Source organism: Coregonus clupeaformis, chromosome 31, assembly GCF_020615455.1.
Source record: "Coregonus clupeaformis isolate EN_2021a chromosome 31, ASM2061545v1, whole genome shotgun sequence".
In the NCBI taxonomy this organism is placed as follows: Eukaryota; Metazoa; Chordata; class Actinopteri; order Salmoniformes; family Salmonidae; genus Coregonus; species Coregonus clupeaformis.
This window is the reverse complement of record NC_059222.1, coordinates 25,123,390-25,145,321: the sequence shown is the minus strand read 5'-3', so window position 1 is coordinate 25,145,321 and position 21,932 is coordinate 25,123,390. Positions and strand designations below refer to the sequence as shown.

The 21,932-nt window shown below is 42.4% G+C and overlaps 1 protein-coding gene across 1 annotated transcript in view; it reads right to left on the bottom strand.

Moving 5' to 3' along the window:
• Positions 1-21,711, bottom strand: part of LOC121547303 (glutamate receptor ionotropic, delta-1) — a 509,157-nt gene extending 487,446 nt beyond the window's left edge. The window contains exons 1-2 of the mRNA XM_041858495.2: positions 21,345-21,711; positions 16,101-16,256 (exon numbers count right to left, since the gene is read on the bottom strand). Of these exons, the coding sequence (XP_041714429.1) occupies positions 16,101-16,256; positions 21,345-21,426 (238 nt within the window). The 5' untranslated portion in view covers positions 21,427-21,711. The remainder of the gene's footprint in view (positions 1-16,100; positions 16,257-21,344) is intronic.
• Positions 21,712-21,932: the final 221 nt, after the last annotated feature.

The following is a 21,932-nucleotide window of genomic DNA, read 5'->3' as shown; positions in this document are numbered from 1 at the left end:
ATCCGTTGGATGGGCATTTGATTTTCATAGGGGGACTTATATATATATATATATATATATATATATAAACTGTTCAATAAATTGTATTTGTGGAGTGCCTTTGTTGCAACTATGAAACAGAAAGCATTGGTGTTGGAACCCAGTATAAGCTTCTTTTTAAAACGACAAAATACAAATAAATAGGCCTACCCCAACCACCAAGACGCACGATCAGCTAGATGCATGGTCAAATGACGAAAACATCAGAAGCCTAAACATGATTACAAGCTCCAAGTGTACTTGACGATAGTGAAAATCATCACAAAAGCCATAATGGCATTATGAATATAAGTGTTGATATGACAGCAGTCAAAAAGTAAATTATCAGTTGGCACATGTCCATGTCACATAGCCTGAACAACGAAAGCTGTTAAGTGCGTTGCGGATTTCTTGCTTGTAGGGCCTTTTCTTGTAGATGTATGGCCAGCTCCCTCAGTGATGACATTTTTTGTTGATAATAGCCCGTAGAATTCTCACCGGCTTGTTCTATTCCAAACGGTGCCGTCCTCTCTCCTGTCTCACTGTTTCATTTGGTGGTGGCGTGGGAACCTGCTCAGTGCGTACAGTTCTTGTCACGATCGTCGTTAGACACGGACCAAGGCGCAGCGTGATATGCGTACATACTTTTATTGTACTGAATACACGATCTAAACAAAACAACAAAACAAACGATACGTGAAGTCCTAGGTTAAATAACACCAACACAAACCTTCCGGAACAAGATCCCACAAAACAAAAGTGCCAACAGGCTGCCTAAGTATTGTACCCAATCAGAGACAACGAGCAACAGCTGCCTCTGATTGGGAACCACCCTGGCCAACATAGAAATACGTGAACTAGAACACAACATAGAAAATGACACATAGAAAATCCACACCCTGGCTCAATATATAAGTCCCCAGAGCCAGGGCGTGACAGTTCTGGCTTTTTTGGCGCTTATGCCTCGGAGGTGTAGGTTCAGGTTGAGGCTCAGAATCAGAAGAATACTCAGAGATGTCATCATGATTAATTTCTTCCCCACCATCGGAGTCATTTACATTCGGATTTTGTAGCAACGCTAACGAGTGCAATCATTAGTCTTGGTCTTCTTGCCATTGTAAATAACACACACTCTCACAATAGGCCAGATTAGACTGATAGAGTACATAACATTTTGAGATTAGAATATATCAATACTCGCAGTGCTTGAGGCGTCACTACAGACCCGGGTTCGATCCCAGGATGTGTCACAGCCGGCCGTGACAGGGAGACCCATGAGGTGGCGCACAATTGCCGTCGTCTGGGTTAGGGGAGGGTTTGGCCAGCTGAGATTTTCTTGTCCCATAGCGCTCTAGCGACTCCTTGTGGTGGGCCAGGCGCCTGCAAGCTGACTTCTCTCGCCAGCTGGACGGTGTTTCCTCCGACGCATTGGTGCGGCTGGCTTCCGGGTTAAGCGAGCAGTGTGTCAAAAAGCAGTGCGGCTTGGCATGGTCGTGTTTCGGAGGATGCATGGCTCTCGACCTTCGCCTCTCCCGAGTCTATAGGGGAGTTGCAGCGATGGGACAAGACTGTAACTACCAATTGGATATCACAAAATAAACATGAATATATCAATACAATAGAATGGCCCGCCCTTTTCATTCACAATTGGTGACATAATTATGCATCGTTCGCTTCCCCTCGCTCATCGACTCATCCATTCTCCCCCATCATACTTCATTTATTTCAGCTCTTATTATAGGCATTGTGTGACATTTGTTTCGGTGTAGTTTATGTTCCAGTGGAGGCTGCTGATGGGAGAACGACCCATAATAAAGGATGGAACGGTACGAATGGAATGGCATCAAACATGGAAACCATGTGTTTGATGTATTTGATTCCATTCCACTAATTCCGCTCCAGCCATTACCACGAGCCCGTTCTCCCCAATTAAGGTGCCATCAACCTCCTGTGTTAGGTTCACTTTCGAGGGAATTTTCAGGATGATTTTCAACTGGGCACGGCATCTTCAACTATCGGGAGAAGGAGGGGAGCAGGCCCTACTGTTCGAGAGGATGGGCAACGGGGAAAACGATATAAAAAATGACATGCCCTCCTAAAACTGTCTATTACATCAATTATGTTTGTGATATTAAGATTCTAACAACAACAGTGTGTATTATAGACTGATTTGGGAAACGTCAAGGACGGAGGGGGGCATGACTTTAAAAATGGCAGAGTAATACTTTTTTTTTTATTCATGAGCAGTCCAAATGACTGCTTTAGTGGTTCTATTGTGGCTTTTATAGTAATGACATTTAATTGAAAGGTAAAAATGTATTAGCCTACCTTTTAATGTGGCATGAACACAACCAGTCATTATGTTTTTATCTGATTGTATAAGAAATCACTTCAAAAAGTAGGTTACCTTTGCATGTTAGTCCATAATAGCATCCAATCAACTGAAACAGTCGATTGGATGCTATGTAGCCCCATGTATCTGATGCGGTCTGGCAAGAAAGAGAATGTCATCCCATACTCTTTTATTCCAGACAGCATCAGATACATGGGCTACACATACTGAGACAGAGAGGTGTTGTTTCGCTTGCGCGGATGCTTTATCTGACAGTGATGGGTCTTTCTGTCGACGCGCGTCTCTGTCAAATAAATTGTCAATATTGAAATATTTTATTTGGACGGGCCAGGAGGTACGTTAGGGTGGGCCAGGCCCCCTAAGGCCCACCATAACGTTCATACCACTCCACTACTGAATTATAGATCTCTAGAAGTCAGGACATGCTAGATTAATAACAAATAACTCTGGTAACTAACTATAGCAGAAATATGTTTTCTTGGGGATTGAAAGCCGCTACTATTGAGTGGTGGTAATGTATTGCTATTAAAGTGATATGGATATACTGCAAGGTTATTTGTGCTTAATTGCCTAAAAGGAAAAAGAATAACACCGCAACTTCTCCCCTGAAGAATCAGATCAACTACCTTAAGTGCTGAGATACTTTCCCAACGTGGCACATTCTGTATCCATGTAACATAGGCATCCAGGCAAGAGTGAGCTCCAGTATCCTCTACATTTCCACTCTCTGCTCTACTCAGTGGCTAAGAGTAGAGCAGAGAGGCGGGGGTGCCATGGTGAAGTGTAGTCAATAAGAGGCATTTCCCCTCTCAGAGAGTGGTGGCCCATGGCCAGGTCCACAGCCTCCCCTTGCTCCTAAATCAATGTTGCTCCCCCAACTCCAGCTTCCCTGACTGCAGCCCGACCTTAACCCTTCTGTGCTTCAGAAACCATCTCCTCCCACAGTCCCTCTGTGGTCACGGCCTCACTCAGAACAGACACATTTTACATTTACATTTTAGTCATTTAGCAGACGCTCTTATCCAGAGCGACTTAGTTAGTGCATAAATTTTTCATACTGGCCCCCCGTGGGAATCGAACCCACAACCCTGGCGTTGCAAGCGCCATGCTCTACCAACTGAGCTACAGGAGGGCTATGGTCGAATTGCTGCAAAGAAACCACTACTAAAGGACACCAATAAGAAGAAGAGACTTGCTTGGGCCAAGAAACACACGCAATGGACATTAGACTGGTGGAAATCTGTCCTTTGGTCTGATGAGTCCAAATTAAACATTTTTGGTTGCAACCGCCATGTCTTTGTGAGACGCAGAGTAGGTGAACGGATGATATCCACATGTGTGGTTCCCACGGTGAAGCATGGAGGAGGAGGTGTGATGGTGCTTTGCTGGTAACACTGTCTGCCTTGAATTCTAAATAAATCACACTCTTAACCAGCATGGCTACCACAGCATTCTGCAGCAATACACCATCCCATCTGGTTTGGGCATAGTGGGACTGTCATTTGTTTTCAACAGGACAATGACCCATCACACCTCCAGGCTTTGTAAGGGCTATTTGACCAAGAAGGAGAGTGATGGAGTGCTGCATCAGATGACATGGCCTCCACAATCACCCGACCTCAACCCAATTGAGATGGTTTGGGATGAGTTGGACTGCAGAGTGAAGGAAAAGCGCCAGTAAGTGCTCAGAATATGTGGGAACTCCTTCAAGACTGTTGGAAAAGCATTCCAGGTGAAGCTGGTTGAGAGAATGCCAAGAGTGTGCAAAGCTGTCATCAAGGCAAAGGGTGGCTACCCTGAAGAATCAAAAATCAAAAATTTATTTTGATTTGTTCAACACTTCTTTGGTCACTACATGATTCCACATGTGCCACTCCACAGTTTTGATGTCTTCACCATTATTCTACAATGTAGAAAATAGCAAAAATAAAGAAAAACCCCTGAATGAGTAGGTGTGTCCAAACGTTTGACTGGTACTATATATATAGTGTGTGTTTGTGTGTGTATATTATTATAATATAGATATTATAGCTAACACACTGTTCTTTCTGAACAAGTCTGACCTGAGCGTCAAGGATACTGATCATTAAATCAGGCAGGAATTGGTTGATAGATGTTATCTAGGTGACGGTAGCTAGCTGCTAACAATGGAAAACGTTAACTGTATGGTTTTTCACACTCAAATAGCCTCCATTATGGAGGTGCTAGCGAATGCTGCCGTCAGAGATCTGTAAACTTGTAGACGACGACTATGCAGTGTTTTGTTTTGAAATTTCTCAAAGTCAGAAAGAGAACAGGACATTGCGGAGGAAACTACAGCTACTCGAACAGAAGGTGGCACGGGAGCGCGCAGAGAAGGGACACCCAGGGAAGGTGCAGAGCTGTGCGGTCGCCAGTATGACTCAGCTCCACACACCAAAGAGCTCAACCTCCAACACTACTAGCTACATGGAGCTGAATGGAAAAAATCTCAAGATAAATTGGCTCAGTTCCATTTTCTAATTTTAGAGTCTTTTTGGGAACCCGCCTCTAACCTGCTAGATACACTTGACCCTCCCTGCTTGAGAAGTGGCAAGTTACTCCTACAAGTCTGACTCAACTCCTGAACAGGAAGTGTAATAGCACTGAATGGCAAATATCAGTTCATCTCTGCTGTACTAAGACATGAGAGATTGTCAACGGCTGACAGCATGTGCTATATAATGGTGTAGTCGGAAGGATCCAATAGACATGCAGTCAATGGGTGCCTATCATGTAAGCAGATCAGTACAGAGAAAGAGATTGAGGGAGCGAGTCAGAGAGACAAAAAGCGTGCCATGGGCAGGCACATCCGTGGGACAGAGGATGGTCATTTGTCTGCGTCGTACCGAGCAGTGGGAGTCATCACTCACGCCGGAGCTCCCCCTCATTTGATTCCCAGGTGTCCTGAAGTTGCCTTTTTATCAGGCAACACAGAAACATGCAAACAACCATCCTCACACAGCAGGCCTCTCCTCCTCTGAGCCCGAGCTGCTTACCAGGCAGCCAGAAATAATTTTAAATCAGTGTTTGCATCAGATGCCGGGATATGAGTCCGGAAAAGTCCACAAATTAATTATCCAGGACGGCTTCGTTTAAAGCGCGGCGCACAGCTAATGGGTGATGCTGCATAGCCAACCATGGCAGTATATCTTGTGGAGATAGAACTGGGCTTGCACTTTTGGATGTTTATCCCCACTCCAGCTATGCATCTCCTTTCTAAATTGCACCAGTCTGGGAGAATAAGTTAGGGTGGAAACATGATTAATTCTGCCCAATTGTTTCCTCTGTCATAAAATGGGTGTCTTTCATGCCAGCACTGACTGATGCAGGCTCACGGTTGGAGCTGGCTGCCAGCTGGGTATAAGTTATTCTCAGAGCTCACTGTAGAATCACCACAGAAGAGAGAGCGAGGGAGAGGGAGGAGGAGAGAAGGAGATCAATCTCATCACTTTGGGATCCCGGTGTCACAGCATCTTTGGTCCTATTTGAGAAGATGCACTGGGATGACTGCACATCGAAGGTGTGAGTCTCTCTACCTTCACAGGGAACATAAGAGTAGGCTTGAGTCTTCTGTGCTGTAGTCTTATCCATTGTATTGTACTTATCCATTGTACTCCAGCTGAATAGGTCACCACCAGGAGAGACAGGTGAATGTTCTTAATAAACACTCTTCTCATCTGCATGGCCACTAAAAAGGTCATATCAATTAAATGCTTTTCACCATCAGCACGATGGTGCACTTAAAGCTTGGAGAGAAAAGGTTCTGTTTAGTTTTCTAGTGAGATAAATATTAATGCGGTAATCATGGAATTCAATCAGAGAATGCTGCTCTTCTGACAATGAGGTGACAATAAGCGTTGATTTGTTTTAGATGCAGCACATTGGGGATTGTCAGTGTAAAGAAAGGATAGTGGACATTTGTCAACGGAAAAAAACAATCATTCATTCAGCAGAGGATGCCAGGGTAAAATGATTGTTTTTACACTAATGCAGAGAAAATGGAGCTGCTGGCCATGATAAAGAACGGTAATTAGCCTAATTTGTTTTACTTTAAAAAGACATTAAAGAATTTGTACAGTGAGAATAAAAAGTTAGCAAATATCCAATAATTACACTTCAGCGTCGGAGTCAATAAAGAAATCCAACCATTATAAAAATTGTTCTTTGAGTGGAGATGCTAAGTGTGAAGTTCCAATTCCAATCGTTTTTGCTGAAGCATTTCATAGCTAATGAAAAAGGTAATTTGACAGAAACTTTCAGACATTGTTCTTGATGTTTGTGAATAATAGTTTTACATACAATCAAATCAAAGACTTACTGTAAAATAATATCTTGTTCCAAGGATGAAAAACCACTCCCTAAATGCACGATCCATTATTAATGAGCTCCCACTGTCATAAGACACACTATTGCTTTGTCTTGTATGTGATGCGTTTTCAAACAAGCTAAATCAACTTTACTGCAATGAACAAATGTGTGTGTGTGTGTGTGTGTGTGTGTGTGTGTGTCATGTTTATCTGCTCTCTTATGAAATGTCTTCGTTGGTGTTATTCTGTATCCGTGAGCAACCGAAGCAAGAGGGCTATGGTAATGCATGCTTTCCTTCTCCTCAAGCAACACAATATGGACATCCATCTTTGGAGATGAAGAAAAATTTGCACATTCAGAATGAAACACTGCCCAACACTTACCATCAACAACACAGGCCTAAATGTGCCTCCAGTATCTTCACTTGGTATTGATTATTCACCCCAACAAGATTCCACCAATCATGTTACTGGACATATAAACACAAATACTGTATGTGCCTCCAGTATTTTCACTTGCATTGGTTCTTCACTCCTACAATATTCTACCAATCATGTCACTCTCAAATGTAAAATGACACAAAGCAACAGAGGGTTCTGTTCTAAGTCAGCCAGAGATCTCTCTCTCCTCCCTCTCCACAGGAAGAGCATCATATCAGCAGCTCCACGGCCCCCTGGGTTCTATTGGTCACTGAGAGAGGAGTGGGCGCTGAGCGCAGGGCTCACTGGACAGCAGGACACATCACAAGGTGTGAATCCCTCCCTCATTACCCATAATCCTCCATACCCCAAGCTGTCAGCGGTGGTCTCAGAGGGCTGACTATCTGCCGTGGAGGAAAAGGTCAGCGACGAGTGGGAAGTCATCGAGCCGCTCCCTGGCTGTGCCATATTGATCTCCTCTGCCCCTCAATGTCATTAATTGAAAAAGCCCAGGGACTCAACTGTGACCAATTAACAAACAGCCTCCAATGTAAATGGAATTAGATGCCATTGTTTGTGTACTTGTGTGCAAAGGCCACGTATACTTACATGCAGTTAACATAGATTTTGCTGAAAGAGATTTATGCAAATAATGAGCAGCACATCCTTTGCTGCTATTGACCTCCTCCGGAAGGTCGTGAACGGCAAACTGACTTAGTGAGTTTCCATCTCAATTCAACATCAACAGCTGCCAATGTACTGTATGTAATGTATACGGACCTCTGGCAAGTAAAGATGACATGGTTTACGAGCAATTCTAGAACATCAAAGAACGTCCTTGTATCCTACATTTTGTACATTATACAAGGCAAAGGTCAAGCATGCTGATTGTGTTTGTTCACAGGGGCATTGACACCTGCTCAACTCTCAGGGACAGGTGTTAACCCTTGGTTGACTGACACAAATGAGTGTGTGGATACACTGCAGATACAGCGTTTAGGCTTAAAGCCCATGCAGTCTTTTTAATTGTATTTTTAAATCATCACTGTATGACTAATAAATCACTGTGTGTGTTTATTTCACGAAATTAACTCAAAATACATATATTTTGTAGAATTTATATAACTGAGCCTCCTTTTGCCATTGAAATGGTCTTGGGACCCTATTTTTTCCCCAATAATTTCTCACAACCCCACCCCACCACAAATCTAATGACAACCTTAAAAAGTAGTAAATGTAAAATTAAAAAGAAACCAATAAATACTTAATCTTTTTTTAATTATTATTATCTTTCTTAAAATGTTTGTATATTGTCCCATACAATAATCTCTACTCTAAAAAAACACGTGACCTCAACTTTGAATACCACTGCTCCTACCCCGCTTAACCCTTCAAAGTAGCAGATACATATGCAAATAAAAAATGACATACATATGCAAATAAAAATGACTGGTCATTGGTCAGAATAATCAGATCAGATTGTGATGGTGTTTTTGCTGTGGGCCAAAAACACCATCCCACCTGAACAGGCTGAATTTTTTTTTGACTGCACTGCCCCTTTAAGCAGCCGTTGTGATTGTTTAGTGTTATAGAGCAACAACACTGCTATCTGTTGTAAACTTTTTTTTTCCTGGAGATTGTCTTTTCAAAGGTCATAGCTTCTTCAACCCAGAAACAAAGGTACAGGGTAATTCCAGCAGATGGATGTTACATTTGTACGCAAAATCAAAACTTTAATGTCTCACAGAATAAAATACAAATTAATGAAACTTTTGATGTGTGTGTCTTGGGGGGAGTGTATACCAAAAAGAGCGGACTTCTAAATATTGGCATGTTGTACAAATAAAGCAAATAAGAGGTGTTATGGATGTTACAGGAAATGGACAAGCTTTTTGGGGCAACTAAACATGTTAGCAAAGTCTGTGAGTTTGTAAGTGTTAGGTCAAAACATGGATAGTAATTTCGAAGAAAAGGCCTGGCTGAACAAAACACGATAAATTTGAAAATATTGTCATTAATATTATTACTTTAGAGAGGAAAAACAACTGTTATGGATGTTACACCTTTCGTTATGTTACAGAGTCTGGAACAGAGGCTAATTTCTTGATCAAAATCTACCATCATCACCAATACAACTCACTATGAAACAAGCAAATTAGGCTTCCTGTTTTGAAAGCAACATGTCTTTAAGGCTGCCTCACACTGGATAGCAATGATGTGTGGAAAATTGCTATTGAGGCCTGCTCGACTCAATACTTCCACCTAGCTTTCTATCCACAGAAGACACTGCTGCTCTACTATTTTGGGGAGCCTTAAGCCTTGTTCACTGAAATATTTTTTGGGGGGCATATTCGATTCTAATATCATTTTTTCCCCTGCAGTCTGAACAGCCACAAACCACATGGAATCGGATATTTCAAGCCACTTTTCAAACCACCATCGTAAGTGGTTTGAAATCAGATACAAATCTGATTCTTGGCCATACGACTTGTTTCTGAATGGTCAAATCTGATTTAGTTGCCTTCAAGTGGTATATAGACTGTTGTTTTGGCATATCTTGTTGCTTGCTAGCTACTCTGTTGACAGTTTGACAAGAACATGTGGTAGCTAACTAGCTTGTTAAATGTTTACAAACAAATTAGTGAATGTGCTAGAAAGCTAAACAGCTACCTAGCTAGCTAGTTGATTGCTGTGGCCAGTGGTGTAGTGCTATTTTTTTAGGTGAAGGAGCGCCAAAAAAAGGTATAAATGACGTCATAATTTCCTCAAAGTTTGTACCTACAGGTGTAGCCAATTGAATAGCCTATCATTTTAGATTATGCATAAAATAAATCCTCCAATTGTAATGTCTGCCTATGCCCACACATAGTCAAAAAAACAGTAGTTTTTTTTTAATACCCTCAAACACATTTACGTCATTTAGCAGACGCTCTTATCCAGAGTGAGTGCCTACATAGTTTATTTTTTATTTTTCATACTGGCCCCCCGTGGGAATCAAACCCACACCCCTGCCGTTGCAAACGCCATGCTCTACCAACTAAGCTACATCCCTGCCGGCCATTCCCTCCCCTACCCTGGACCAATTGTGCGCCGCCCCATGGGTCTCCCGGTCGCGGCCGGCTACGACAGAGCCTGGATTCGAACCAGGATCTCTACTGGCACAGCTAACACCGCGATGCAGTGCCTTAGACCACTGCGCCACTCGGGAGTGTGCACGAAAAACACAAAGTTAGCCATAGGCTACCTAATTTAAAAAATAGGCCATCACTGTCAATCGTGCATGATATTTCTTCACGTTTTACCGGTGAAACATCTATACTGCATCCCCAAGCCGATCATTTGATCGATCTCAATCAATTTCATGGGAATATGCATTTAGATATTTTTGAATTACTGTTTCGTGAGCGAATTAGTGCAGATGGTGTTAACAAACTACTAGCCTTTCTTGTATTTTGTTTCAATGAAATCATATACTGTATCCTGCCTACTTGCAACTCTGTTGCGTTTTGGCGCATTATATTTGTTTGTATAATTTAAAAATATATATCTATATATATAGTACCAGTCAAAAGTTTGGACACACCTACTCATTCAAGGGTTTTCTTTATTTTTACTATTTTCTACATTGTAGAATAATCAAAACTATGAAATAACACATATGGAATCATGTAGTAACCAAAAAAGTGTTAAACTAATTCTTCAAAGTAGCCACCCTTTGCCTTGATGACAGCTTTGCACACTCTTGGCATTTTCTCAACCAGCTTCATGAGGTAGTCACCTGGAATGCATTTCAATTAACAGGTGTGCCTTGTTAAAAGTTAATTTGTGGAATTTATTTCCTTCTTAATGCGTTTGAGCCAATCAGTTGTGTTGTGACAAGGTAGGGGTGGTATACAGAAGATAGCCCTATTTGGTAAAAGACCAAGTCCATATTATAGCAAGAACAGCTCAAATAAGCAAAGAGAAATGACAGTCCATCATTAGACATGAAGGTCAGTCAATCCGGATTTTCAAGAATGTTGAACATTTCTTCAAGTGCAGTCGCAAAAACCATCAAGCGCTATGATGAAACTGGCTCTCATGAGGACCGCCACAGGAAAAGAAGACCCAGAGTTACCTCTGCTGCAGAGGATAAGTTCATTAGAGTTAACTTCACCTCAGATTGCAGCCCAAATAAATGCTTCACAGAATTCAAGCAACAGGCACATCTCAACATCAACTGTTCAGAGGAGACTACGTGAATCAGGCCTTCATGGACGAATTGCCGCAAAGAAACCACTACTAAAGGACACCAATAAAAAGAAGTGACTTTCTTGGGCCAAGAAACACTAGCAATGGGCATTAGACCAGTGGAAATCTGTCCTTTGGTCTGATGAGTCCAAATTCTAGATTTTTGGTTCCAACCGCAGTGTCTTTGTGAGACGCAGAGTAGGTGAACGGATGATTTCCGCATGTGTGGTTCCCAACATGAAGCATGGAGGAGGAGATGTGATGGTGTGGGGGTGCTTTGCTGGAGACACTGTCAGTGATTTATTTAGAATTCAAGGCACACTTAACCAGCATGGCTACCACAGCATTCTGCAGTGATACGCCATCCCATCTGGTTTGCGCTTAGTGGGACTATCATTTGTTTTTCAACAGGACAATGACCCAACACACCTCCAGGCTGTGTAAGGGCTATTTGACCAAGAAGGATGATGGAGTGATGCATCAGATGACCTGGCCTCTACAATCACCTGACCTCAACTCAATTGAGATGGTTTGGGATGAGTTGGACTGCAGAGTGAAGGAAAAGCAGCCAACAAGTGCTCAGCATATGTGGGAACTCCTTCAAGACTGTTGGAAAAGCATTCCTCATGAAGCATGAAGGCCCTCAAAATTGTCAAAGACTCCAGCCACCCTAGTCGGTACCGGAGTGCCAAGTCTAGGTCCAAAAGACTTCTCAACAGCTTCTACCCCCAAGCCATAAGACTCCTGAACAGCTAATCATGGCTACCCAGACTATTTGCACTGCCCCCCACCACATATTTTTACACTGCTGCTACTCTGTTAATTATTCATGCATAGTCACTTTAACTCTACCCACATGTACATATCACTTCAACTACCTCAACTAGCCGGTGCCCCCGCACATTGACTCTGCACCGGTACCCCCCTGTATATATAGCCTCCCTACTGTTATTTTATTTTACTTCTGCTCTTTTTTTTTCAACACTTTTTTGTTGTTGTTTTATTTTACTTTTTTAATAAAAATAAATGCACTGTTGGTTAAGGGCTGTAAGTAAGCATTTCACTGTAATGTCTGCACCTGTTGTATTCGGCGCATGTGGCCAATACAATTTTATTTTATTTTATTTTATTTGATTAGTTGAGAGAATACCAAGAGTGTGCAAAGCTGTCATCAAGGCAAAGGTGGGTACTTTGAAGAATCTCAAATAGAAACTATATTTTGATTTGTTTAATACTTTTTTGGTTACTACATGATTCCATGTGTGTTATTTCATAGTTTTGATGTCTTCACTATTATTCTGCAATGTAGAAAATAGTTTTAAAAAACGTTTTTTTTATTTTTATTGAATGAGTAGGTGTGTCCAAACCTTTGACTGGTAATATATATATATATATAGTACCAGTCAAAGGTTTGGACACACCTACTCATTCAGTTTTTTTTAAACGTTTTTTTTTACTTCTACACACACATATACATATATATACATACATACACACATATATATATATATATATATTATGATTATTTGTTTAATTTAATTTTTTTCCCCATTGTTGTTTGCAACGCCAGGGTTGTGGGTTCGATTCCAACGCGGGGCCAGTATGAAAATGTATGCACTCACTAACTGTAAGTCGCTCTGGATAAGAGAGTCTGCTAATGACTAAAATGTAAATGTAGTTACAATCTTGTCTCATCGCTGCAACTCCAGTATGGACTGGAGAGGCGAAGGTCGAGAGCCATGTGTCCTCCGAAACACGACCCTGCCAAGCCGCATTGCTTCTTGACACACTGCTTGCTTAACCCAGAAGCCAGCCGCACCAATGTATCGGAGGAAACACCGTCCAACTGAAAACCGAAGTCAGCAGGCAGGCGCCCAGCCCGCCACAAGGAGTTGCTAGAGCACGATGAGACAAGGTAACCCCGGCCGGGCCAAACCCTCCCCTAACCCGGACAACGCTGGGCCAATTGTGCACCCCCCCACGGGTCTCCCTGTCACAGCCAGCTGTGGCACAGCCTGGGATCGAACCCGAGGCTGTAGTGGCACCTCAGCACTGCGATGCAGTGCCTTAGACCACTGCGCCACTCGGGAGGCCGTATTATATTTTTGGGGGGACTATTCAGTTTCAGCTAACCATCCTAAAATCTCAGACATGAGGAGGTGTTTTTGGTTTAACAGTAACGTTATAGGCCTACTATGCTATGGTATTATATTTGGTTCTGTTATATAAAATGCAAATTAATCATTATGTGATCTTGTGAGACACTGATTCAGTTTTGATCTAACGTTACTAAAGGAGCACCATTGTGAGAAGTGAGAATCTTCTAATTGTAATAATAATAATAATAATAAGTGGCGAGTATGACTATTGGGCGTAGGCAACAGATCTTGATGAGATGTAATTTTAAGCGATTGGAACATCCTTCGTGGTGCTGAAAGGACAGCGCCAGGATCGCGTAATGATGTTAAAGAAGTTGAACCAACTTGTGGTGCTGAAAGCTGAAGGATAGCTCTACTATTCGGCCAGTTCTGGAAAAAAAAAAAAAAATTCCAGTAGGCCTAAAGCCTAATAGGCCTAAGACTACTTGGTATAGCTATTTGTAGAAGTGGAGGCTGCTGAGGGGAGAACGGCTCATAATAATGGCCGGAATGGAGCAAATGGAATGGCATCAAACACCTGGAAACCATGTGTTTGATGTATTTGATACCATTCCACTGATTCTGCTCCAGTCATTACCACGAGCCCGTTCTCCCCAATTAAGGTGCCACCAACCTCCTATGATTTGTAGGCTATAGCCTAATGTAAATACAAATACATATAGCTTCATATCATTGCACTGTTTGCAAAGGAGAGCTTTATTGCGAGTAGACATTTCATTGTATTGTGTATCTTAAAATAAACTGGCTACAATATACCCTATTAGAGAATAAAATAAAACAGAGAGGTGAACTATCAATTCATAGAACTTATTTGCATAGATGAAACATGCTATAAAATCAATTGACCAAGTAGTGTACATAAATCATTAACGTTGTAGAATTGCTGGAAATTCATTTAAAAACAGCCATAAAATCAGGCTTTTGGTGTGGTGTATTCATGCATCTCAATAAACTATAACCTAAATATTATATTACCTTCAACTTGGCCCAATTCACATTTCCAATTGCCCAACCTGACATACCAAGCTAGCACGGGCCCTGCATCTCAACCAATAGCCAATGTAGGTTAAATATCCCAAGCAGGGCTACTGCAACATCCAGAGAGGGTCAGGCTCCTTGGGCTTTGCAGTGGCCACTGGTTTGGGTGTCTTCGGCAAGACGGTGTTGCCGTAACCAAGTAGTCACATATCGTTCTGGGTTCCACTGCGCAAGAGGGGGTTCATGGAGTTTTATTAACGTCAGGGCAGAAACTGTGAATTGTGATTTTTTTTTTCTACGTTCTGATTGACCAAAGTGGTCAAGCCTTCAACGAGCCTCCGCAGTACACACATGTAGACTATAGTTCATCATTCTCGCCACCGCCAGAGAGAAGACAGGGAAGAAATCATCATTACCTACCTCTAGGCTGCTATACAATGAGTGTACAAAACATTAGGAACACATTCCTAATATTGAGTTGCACCACCGTTTGCCCTCACAACAGCCTCAATTCTTCAGGGCATGGACTCTACAAGGTGTTGAAAGCGTTCCACAGGGATGCTGGCCCATGTTGACTCCAATGCTTCCCACAGTTGTGTCAAGTTGGCTGGATGTCCTTTGGGTGGGGGACCATTCTTAATACACACGGGAAACTGTTGAGCGTGAAAGCCAACATAGCCGAGTGTACAAAACATCCATGACATAGACTGACCATGTGAATCCAGGTGAACGCTATGATCCCTTGTTGATGTCACTTGTTAAATCCACTTCAATCAGTGTAGATGAAGGGGAGGAGACAGGTTAAAAAATGAGTTTTAAGCCTTGAGACATGGATTGTGTATGTGTGCCATTCAGAGGGCGAATGGGCAAGACAAAAGATTTAAGTGCCTTTGAACGGGGTATGTGTCAAGAACTTTAACGCTGCTGGGTTTGTCATACTATCATTTTTCATGGAATTTTTGTGGTAATTAAAATATAACTTACTTTGAATTTATCCGAATTAAATAGTTTTACCTGCTCCGTGTATTCTCGGATTGAAAAAAGTTAATGAGCGTTCCGTCTGCATTACACCCCAAAAATGAGGGGGCATGTTATCCTTTGAGGTTTTAAAAGTGCTCATACACTATGATTTTGAACATTCAAAGCAGCTTGGAAACTCCCATGGCAGGCATTGTTGTCACCTGAGCTTGCAGCATAACTTCTACGCAATAGGAAGCACAAGCACCACCACCAATCAGCCTACACCACTGCACACGCACCCGTCATTACTATGACAACTAGCATAGCCATGTGAGCAAATGACTGCTGTCTGAACACACATAAATCCGATTTGGTCACTTGTAACTTGCTGTTAGGACAGTCAGTATTCCAAAACGGATTTGAAAAACTAAACTGGTTTGAGCATTAAGGCCTGCAGTGTGAACAAGGCTTAAGAGCATCAAAGGGGAACGGGTGTTCCACTTAAAATGATCCTCTTCTCCTCTTCAAAAATAACTAGCCTGCAAACTGCACTTGAGGTATAGTTATGCTACTAAGTAGCCTACTAACCAAATATGGCGAAAGGGAAAGGGGAAAACAATGCATTTCATAAGAATTCAATGGCAGCCCACATACCTTCCTGGACCGCCTGGAAAGGGTTGTTCGCCTCGACAAGTTTGATGGAGTGTGTGATTTTCTCGCTCTGCAAAATGTCGTCGTTGAGACTGAGGTCTGAGATCGCCAGCTGGAAAACCTCGTCATCCCTCACTGCGTTCTCCTCGAATATGGCACCTGTTGAAAAAATGCAATTGTCAACCTTGCAATTTGTGTAGATATGCATTGCAAAGACTAGGGGTGTATTGATTACGCCAAATCTGTTGCATAAACGTTTCGTAAACGAAAGCAAACAGAACGAAACGGGAGGGACCTTCTTCTTCTTTAAATTTGTACTGGCGGATCGCAATCAACTGAAAGGTGAATACACCGCTACCTACTGTACTGGAGTGTGAGGCAGGTCACGGCCTCCCTATTCATCTATTTCTCTTATCTCGCCCTGTGTTTCCGCCTATTGTTCTGGAGTGTGAATTCATTGTACTTTGTAACACAAAAAGGGAAGGAAAAAAGGATGGGTAAAATGGAAGAAAAATTGCCCTTCCAACTAACCCTACACCCATTAAAAACATCACAATTTTTCCACTACTTGGCCCCATCTGATCATACACCAGGCCGACAGCCCGGGAGGATGGGACACTATCGTTCAACACACCTTGTAACTCTTCTGCAGTAAAATCTCATACACCCAAGTACTTCTCTGCAGCTGCCACCACAACATCTATTTATGTGATTTACGTTTAGCTGTGGTACAGTTGATAGCCATGAATATTAACGCTAAGAAACCACCCTTACTGAAGCACGTTATTCCTATCACTCTCAGCCTACTCACAGGGAGTCTCTTAGCATCCCTCGCCCTGAACCCATCTTCCTCTACTATTCTCTTCACTGCCTCAGCATACGACACCTTTTGTACTACTCAGATCCTGGCAACCTCAATCTGCCTTTCTCTCACCGAACACTTCCAACCTCATTTTTTACATTTTGTAATTTAGCAGACGCTCTTATCCAGAACGACTTACAGTTAGTGAGTGCATACATTTTCATACTGGTCCCCCGTGGGAATTCGAACCCACAACCCTGGCGTTGCAAGCACCATGCTGTACCAACTGAGCTACACGGGACTATGGGTCTCCAGCACGATGGGCACCCCTACAGTTAACACACAACTTTTTCAACCGATACTACACATTAATTTGTCTCATGCCATCCTGCACACTTATCACATCTAAAAATCTCCCTCCTACACACTGCTGCAATATGACCATAAGCTTGACACCTAAAACACCGTAATGGGTTTGGGACAAAAGCTCTCACGGGATAACTGACACATCCTAACTTGACTTTGTCGGGTAAAGACTGCATCAAAACTCAGCAGGACAGACAGTGTCTTCGCTGTTTCACCACGCTCTCCACCAGGTCTGCGTCGCACCAAACAGCGGGCGTCACAGACACCGGAAAACTTCCATTTCAGTTGATCCTCCTCACCACTTAACGCCTCTACAGTTTTCATTCCTTTCAACTGTGTCCAGCTCCGGAGAGCAAAGCAAGTCACAGTTCTTGCCCCTAGAAGTGTGGTGGACGGAAGAAATACAAAAAATTATTACAATTCCACTTTGAGTTACTTTCACCGACTCAACAGTTCCCAACCTATTCTCCACCCAACCTGACACCACATATGGATCAGCCAGAAGGCACAGATCTATTCTCACTCCCACTGGGCCAGAATCATCTTTGTCATCATTGGGACAAGGCTCGTACTCGGTCCTCTTCACCGCACCTGCCACCACAGGTCATTCATCCTCACTCGTCATGTTACATTTCTGAGCTAGCAGAGTATGTTTTTTTTTACTTTTTGTACATGATGCCAATCTTCCTCACCATACCGCTTCCCTCTACACTCAGCTCCATTACTTTTTCCTCATTTTCCAAAAATGTCCACATCTCCATGCTCTTTCCGCTCCTTCATCTGCTGTAGTAGCAAACTGTTCTTGGTTCTTGTATCTTGAATTTGCCACCATGTCGTGTAGACTAAAGGGGGGGCATATTGTTCCTGTATCTGTGGGGTTAGGGGCAAATTCTACCCACTCCTCGGCTTCAGTTACACTGTAAAACAAAATATCCTGTTGTTTTGAAGGTAACTTACTGCCGGCATAAGTTACTGTAAAAAGGTACAGTATGTTACGGTAACATACTGTAGGCCTACCATTTTTAACAGTAACTTACTGGTAACTGGCTGCCAATAGTCAGTTACCATAAAAACAATCTGATTTTTTTTTACAGTGTAGATATGGGCCGGGCTTCACAAGAGTGGTGGGCCAGTAACCAAAAGGTTGCTGGTTTGAATCCCTGAGCTGACTAGGTGAAAAATCTGCAGATGTGCCCTTGAGCAAGGAACTTAAAACGAATTGCTCCTGTAAGTTGCTCTGGATAAGAGCGTCTGCTAAATGACTAAAATGTAAAATAACCTCGCTTACTTTATGGTAGAACTGCCTACACTTTCAAATCCATTAAGGTTTCAAACAATATTGACCTGGAGTTGTTTGTTGATAAGATACATTATCAATCATTTTAAGTAAATTATTGTAAACAGCGTTCAGATTGGATAAAGTAGCCTAGATTTATGTTCGTTGTGTCGTATTTTGCAGGTGGTCGACCGAATAGCTTGCGTTGATTTATAACTGGTGTGTTCATCTTATTTAGCGGGGGATCAGAATGGCGCATCTGCGCATTCTATTTGCCGGTGAGAACAGATTGGATTCCCGGGTTCGAGCTCGCCTTTCAATGCAGGGCTGGATAAGCAGCGCCTCTATATAGCCCCATCACCCCGTAAATCATTCCATGTCAGGTGTCCAACTCATGGGACAGACTTATTTCTCCTTTGCATAAGGAACAGCCTCAGCTTTTGGCCAGAATGATAACTTGATGAGGAGAGGAAAGGAGAGGAGGGTGAAAGTATATAGGAATAAGGTGGTGGCAAACGTAATATTCTCTAGGCTATTGGTCCCACTTTACGCACAATAACACAAATAGCCCTTACCCGTTTGATATCAAGAGTTGGACCATACCCATTAGGCCTAACATTCAGATATTGAACATCGAATATATTCACAGCTTAAAGGAGGAACCAAGCAAAAAAAATGACACAGAGATGGCAAACCAACGATTGGACGAGACAGATCCTCGCGAAAGGGTTTAGACCGGAATGGAACTCTGCCACATTCAAAAGTGGGCAGTCTTTTGGTTGCCAAGTTAGACCATCGTTGTATTGAGGGCTCTCCAGAGTTTTTGTGCATGCAGCAGCAGACTGGGAACGGAGTGACAGTGACTGGCTATGGAGACCAAACATGCGTCAAGCCTTAAAATTAGAATCGATTGTGTTCGAACGTAATGGTGCACCACTCTTCAACCTCACTCATTAAGACAATTTCATATGAAGTTAATCAGAAAGAGAACTTATTGTTTAAAACATGTTTAGCATATAGCCTACGCAGAATACTCAAGGGTAAAGTGTCCCGTGTAGCTCAGTTGGTGGAGCATGGCGCTTGCAACGCCAGGGTTGTGGGTTCGATTCCCACAGGGGGGCCAGTAAGTCGTTCTGGATAAGAGCGTCTGTTAAATGACTAAATGTAAAAAAATGTAAAATGTAAAGCTTGATAATGGATTGCACTGCAAGCCTTTTCTATCAAGAGCACCGATACAATTACATTGGATTCCGAGAGAACAACATTTGTCAAAACGCATCAAATCCTAAACGGGCATGGAATTAACGTTTTAATAAAATTATAATTACCAAATCCAGATAAAAGCCCTGATTTCGAGACTGATGGTGACAAAAGTGCAACGTAACCAACAAGTCCTAATGGCCACATTGGAATTATTCCAACTTGCTTCACACCTGGTTTGTTAGTTATGGTTTATATCATGGTAAGCCGACAAAGTGCAAACGCCATCGATGACAATGAATCCAATACATGTTTTAATTATAAAGCCCCGCAACAGCCTAAATGCCTACACTACATTTAACATTTTAGTCATTTAGCAGACGCTCTTATCCAGAGCGACTTACAGTTAGTGAATGCATACATTATCCAGACGGATTTACAGTTAGTGAACGAATACATTTTCATACTGGCCCCCCGTGGGAATCGAAAACACAACCCTGGCGTTTCAAGCGCCATGCTCTACCAACTGAGCTACACAGGTATACTGTAGAATTCTCAAATGTAAGATGCTTGAACTGTTGTCGTGCATGATGGCTTTATTTCAACATATCAACTGTTGGAATATAGCACTATTGGATACATAACATGCAAAGGTTTCGATGTAAAATTAAACAAAAATTGATTGTTTTTTTGCTACGGTCTTTGTGTGTGTATGTGTTTGTTTGTACGTGCATGCTTGCTTGCGTGCATGCGTGTTTGCATTAGTTGTCTTTGATCAAACAAATGGCATTAAACAAATGCCAGTGACATTATTTAGAAATACAATATTATAGTTATTCATATTGACCCCCTCCATCTCCTCCGCCGCTAACATTTGTTGTTTTAGCCAAATTTAAATTAATGTCAGATAAAATACAAATCTGACATATTACACGCCCAAATTCACCAGAGTACATTGGCATCTATTCTAATGTTGAATTAGGACATAAGGGTTTAGTATTTATCCCTTTGTCATTTATTTCCTTCACAGGCGTTTAACATTTCGCTCACGTTCAATTCAAAGTTCAAGTTTATAGATGGGGAGGGGGAGGAGAAGGGTTAGGCAATCCTCTAAAAAGCCACGTTGGTTTAGTTCGTCTGATCTAAGCAAATTAGTTCATCTTGCTTCGGTTTTGTCGTGTGAATTACAATATATTTACAATATTGTCTATTCTCATGATTTAGGAAAAGACACATTGGTGGTGCACTTTTCCAGAGACTTTCAATCAAGTATTTGCAAAGCTATTCATATGATATTGTATAATAGGCAACGCAAACTGACAATTTTATCTGACCATGACCTCATGGTTTAGAATTGAAATTATATTCTAAAATTGTCACAGCTCCAGGGATGGCACAACGTTATTCACCAGATCTACAGATCAGCATAGTTTATAAGGTCTTTAGTTCAAACTCGCTCTTCATGCTAACACATTCAACACATATCTTTCATCATTATGCCTTCCTAAACGTATCTTACATTTCAACAACAAAAGAAAGCACTGAGGAGGTTTATATCACACCTCCGCGTTTGCACCCCGTGTCCCCTGCACAAGCTCCTTACCGATGTGAATGATGGAGTCCGCGCTCGCCACTGAATTGCATTGCAATATCCATAAGGAAAGGAATATAATCAGCAATTCCATCTCCGGTTTTGGCGAAAGCAGCTCATCCACGGTCCCTCGTATGTCGGACAAATCCAAATGAGCAACAGTCCATAAACCAGTTGTTCAGATTGCGAATAAAAGCCGAGAACAAAACTATAAGGAAGGAGGAAAAATGTCAAGGGGTTTCCTGGGGGTTAGAGAAGAAGTAAGTGCAAGGTAGGTGGCGGTTGGGCAGAAAAGGCAGGGAAATACTTGGCTTTTCGGTAAGGAAGGCTGAGAATCGAGCGCGCTCTGCGGCTCTCGCTCTATCCAGCGCTGGCGGAGTCTGAGACATATCAAACTGCAAACTGCGGAGGAGGGACACCCCCCACGCGATCTCTCGATAGCTCTCTCTCTCGATTTTCCCGACCCACGTGACTGCAGAGACTATCTACACCGCTAAACTGCCCGGAGAAGACAGGGAGAGATGGAATCCGAGCAAGCCGGAGACCGGGACCGCGATCAAGACATGCCCATGAGACTCCGTCTATCAGCGAACGCACATT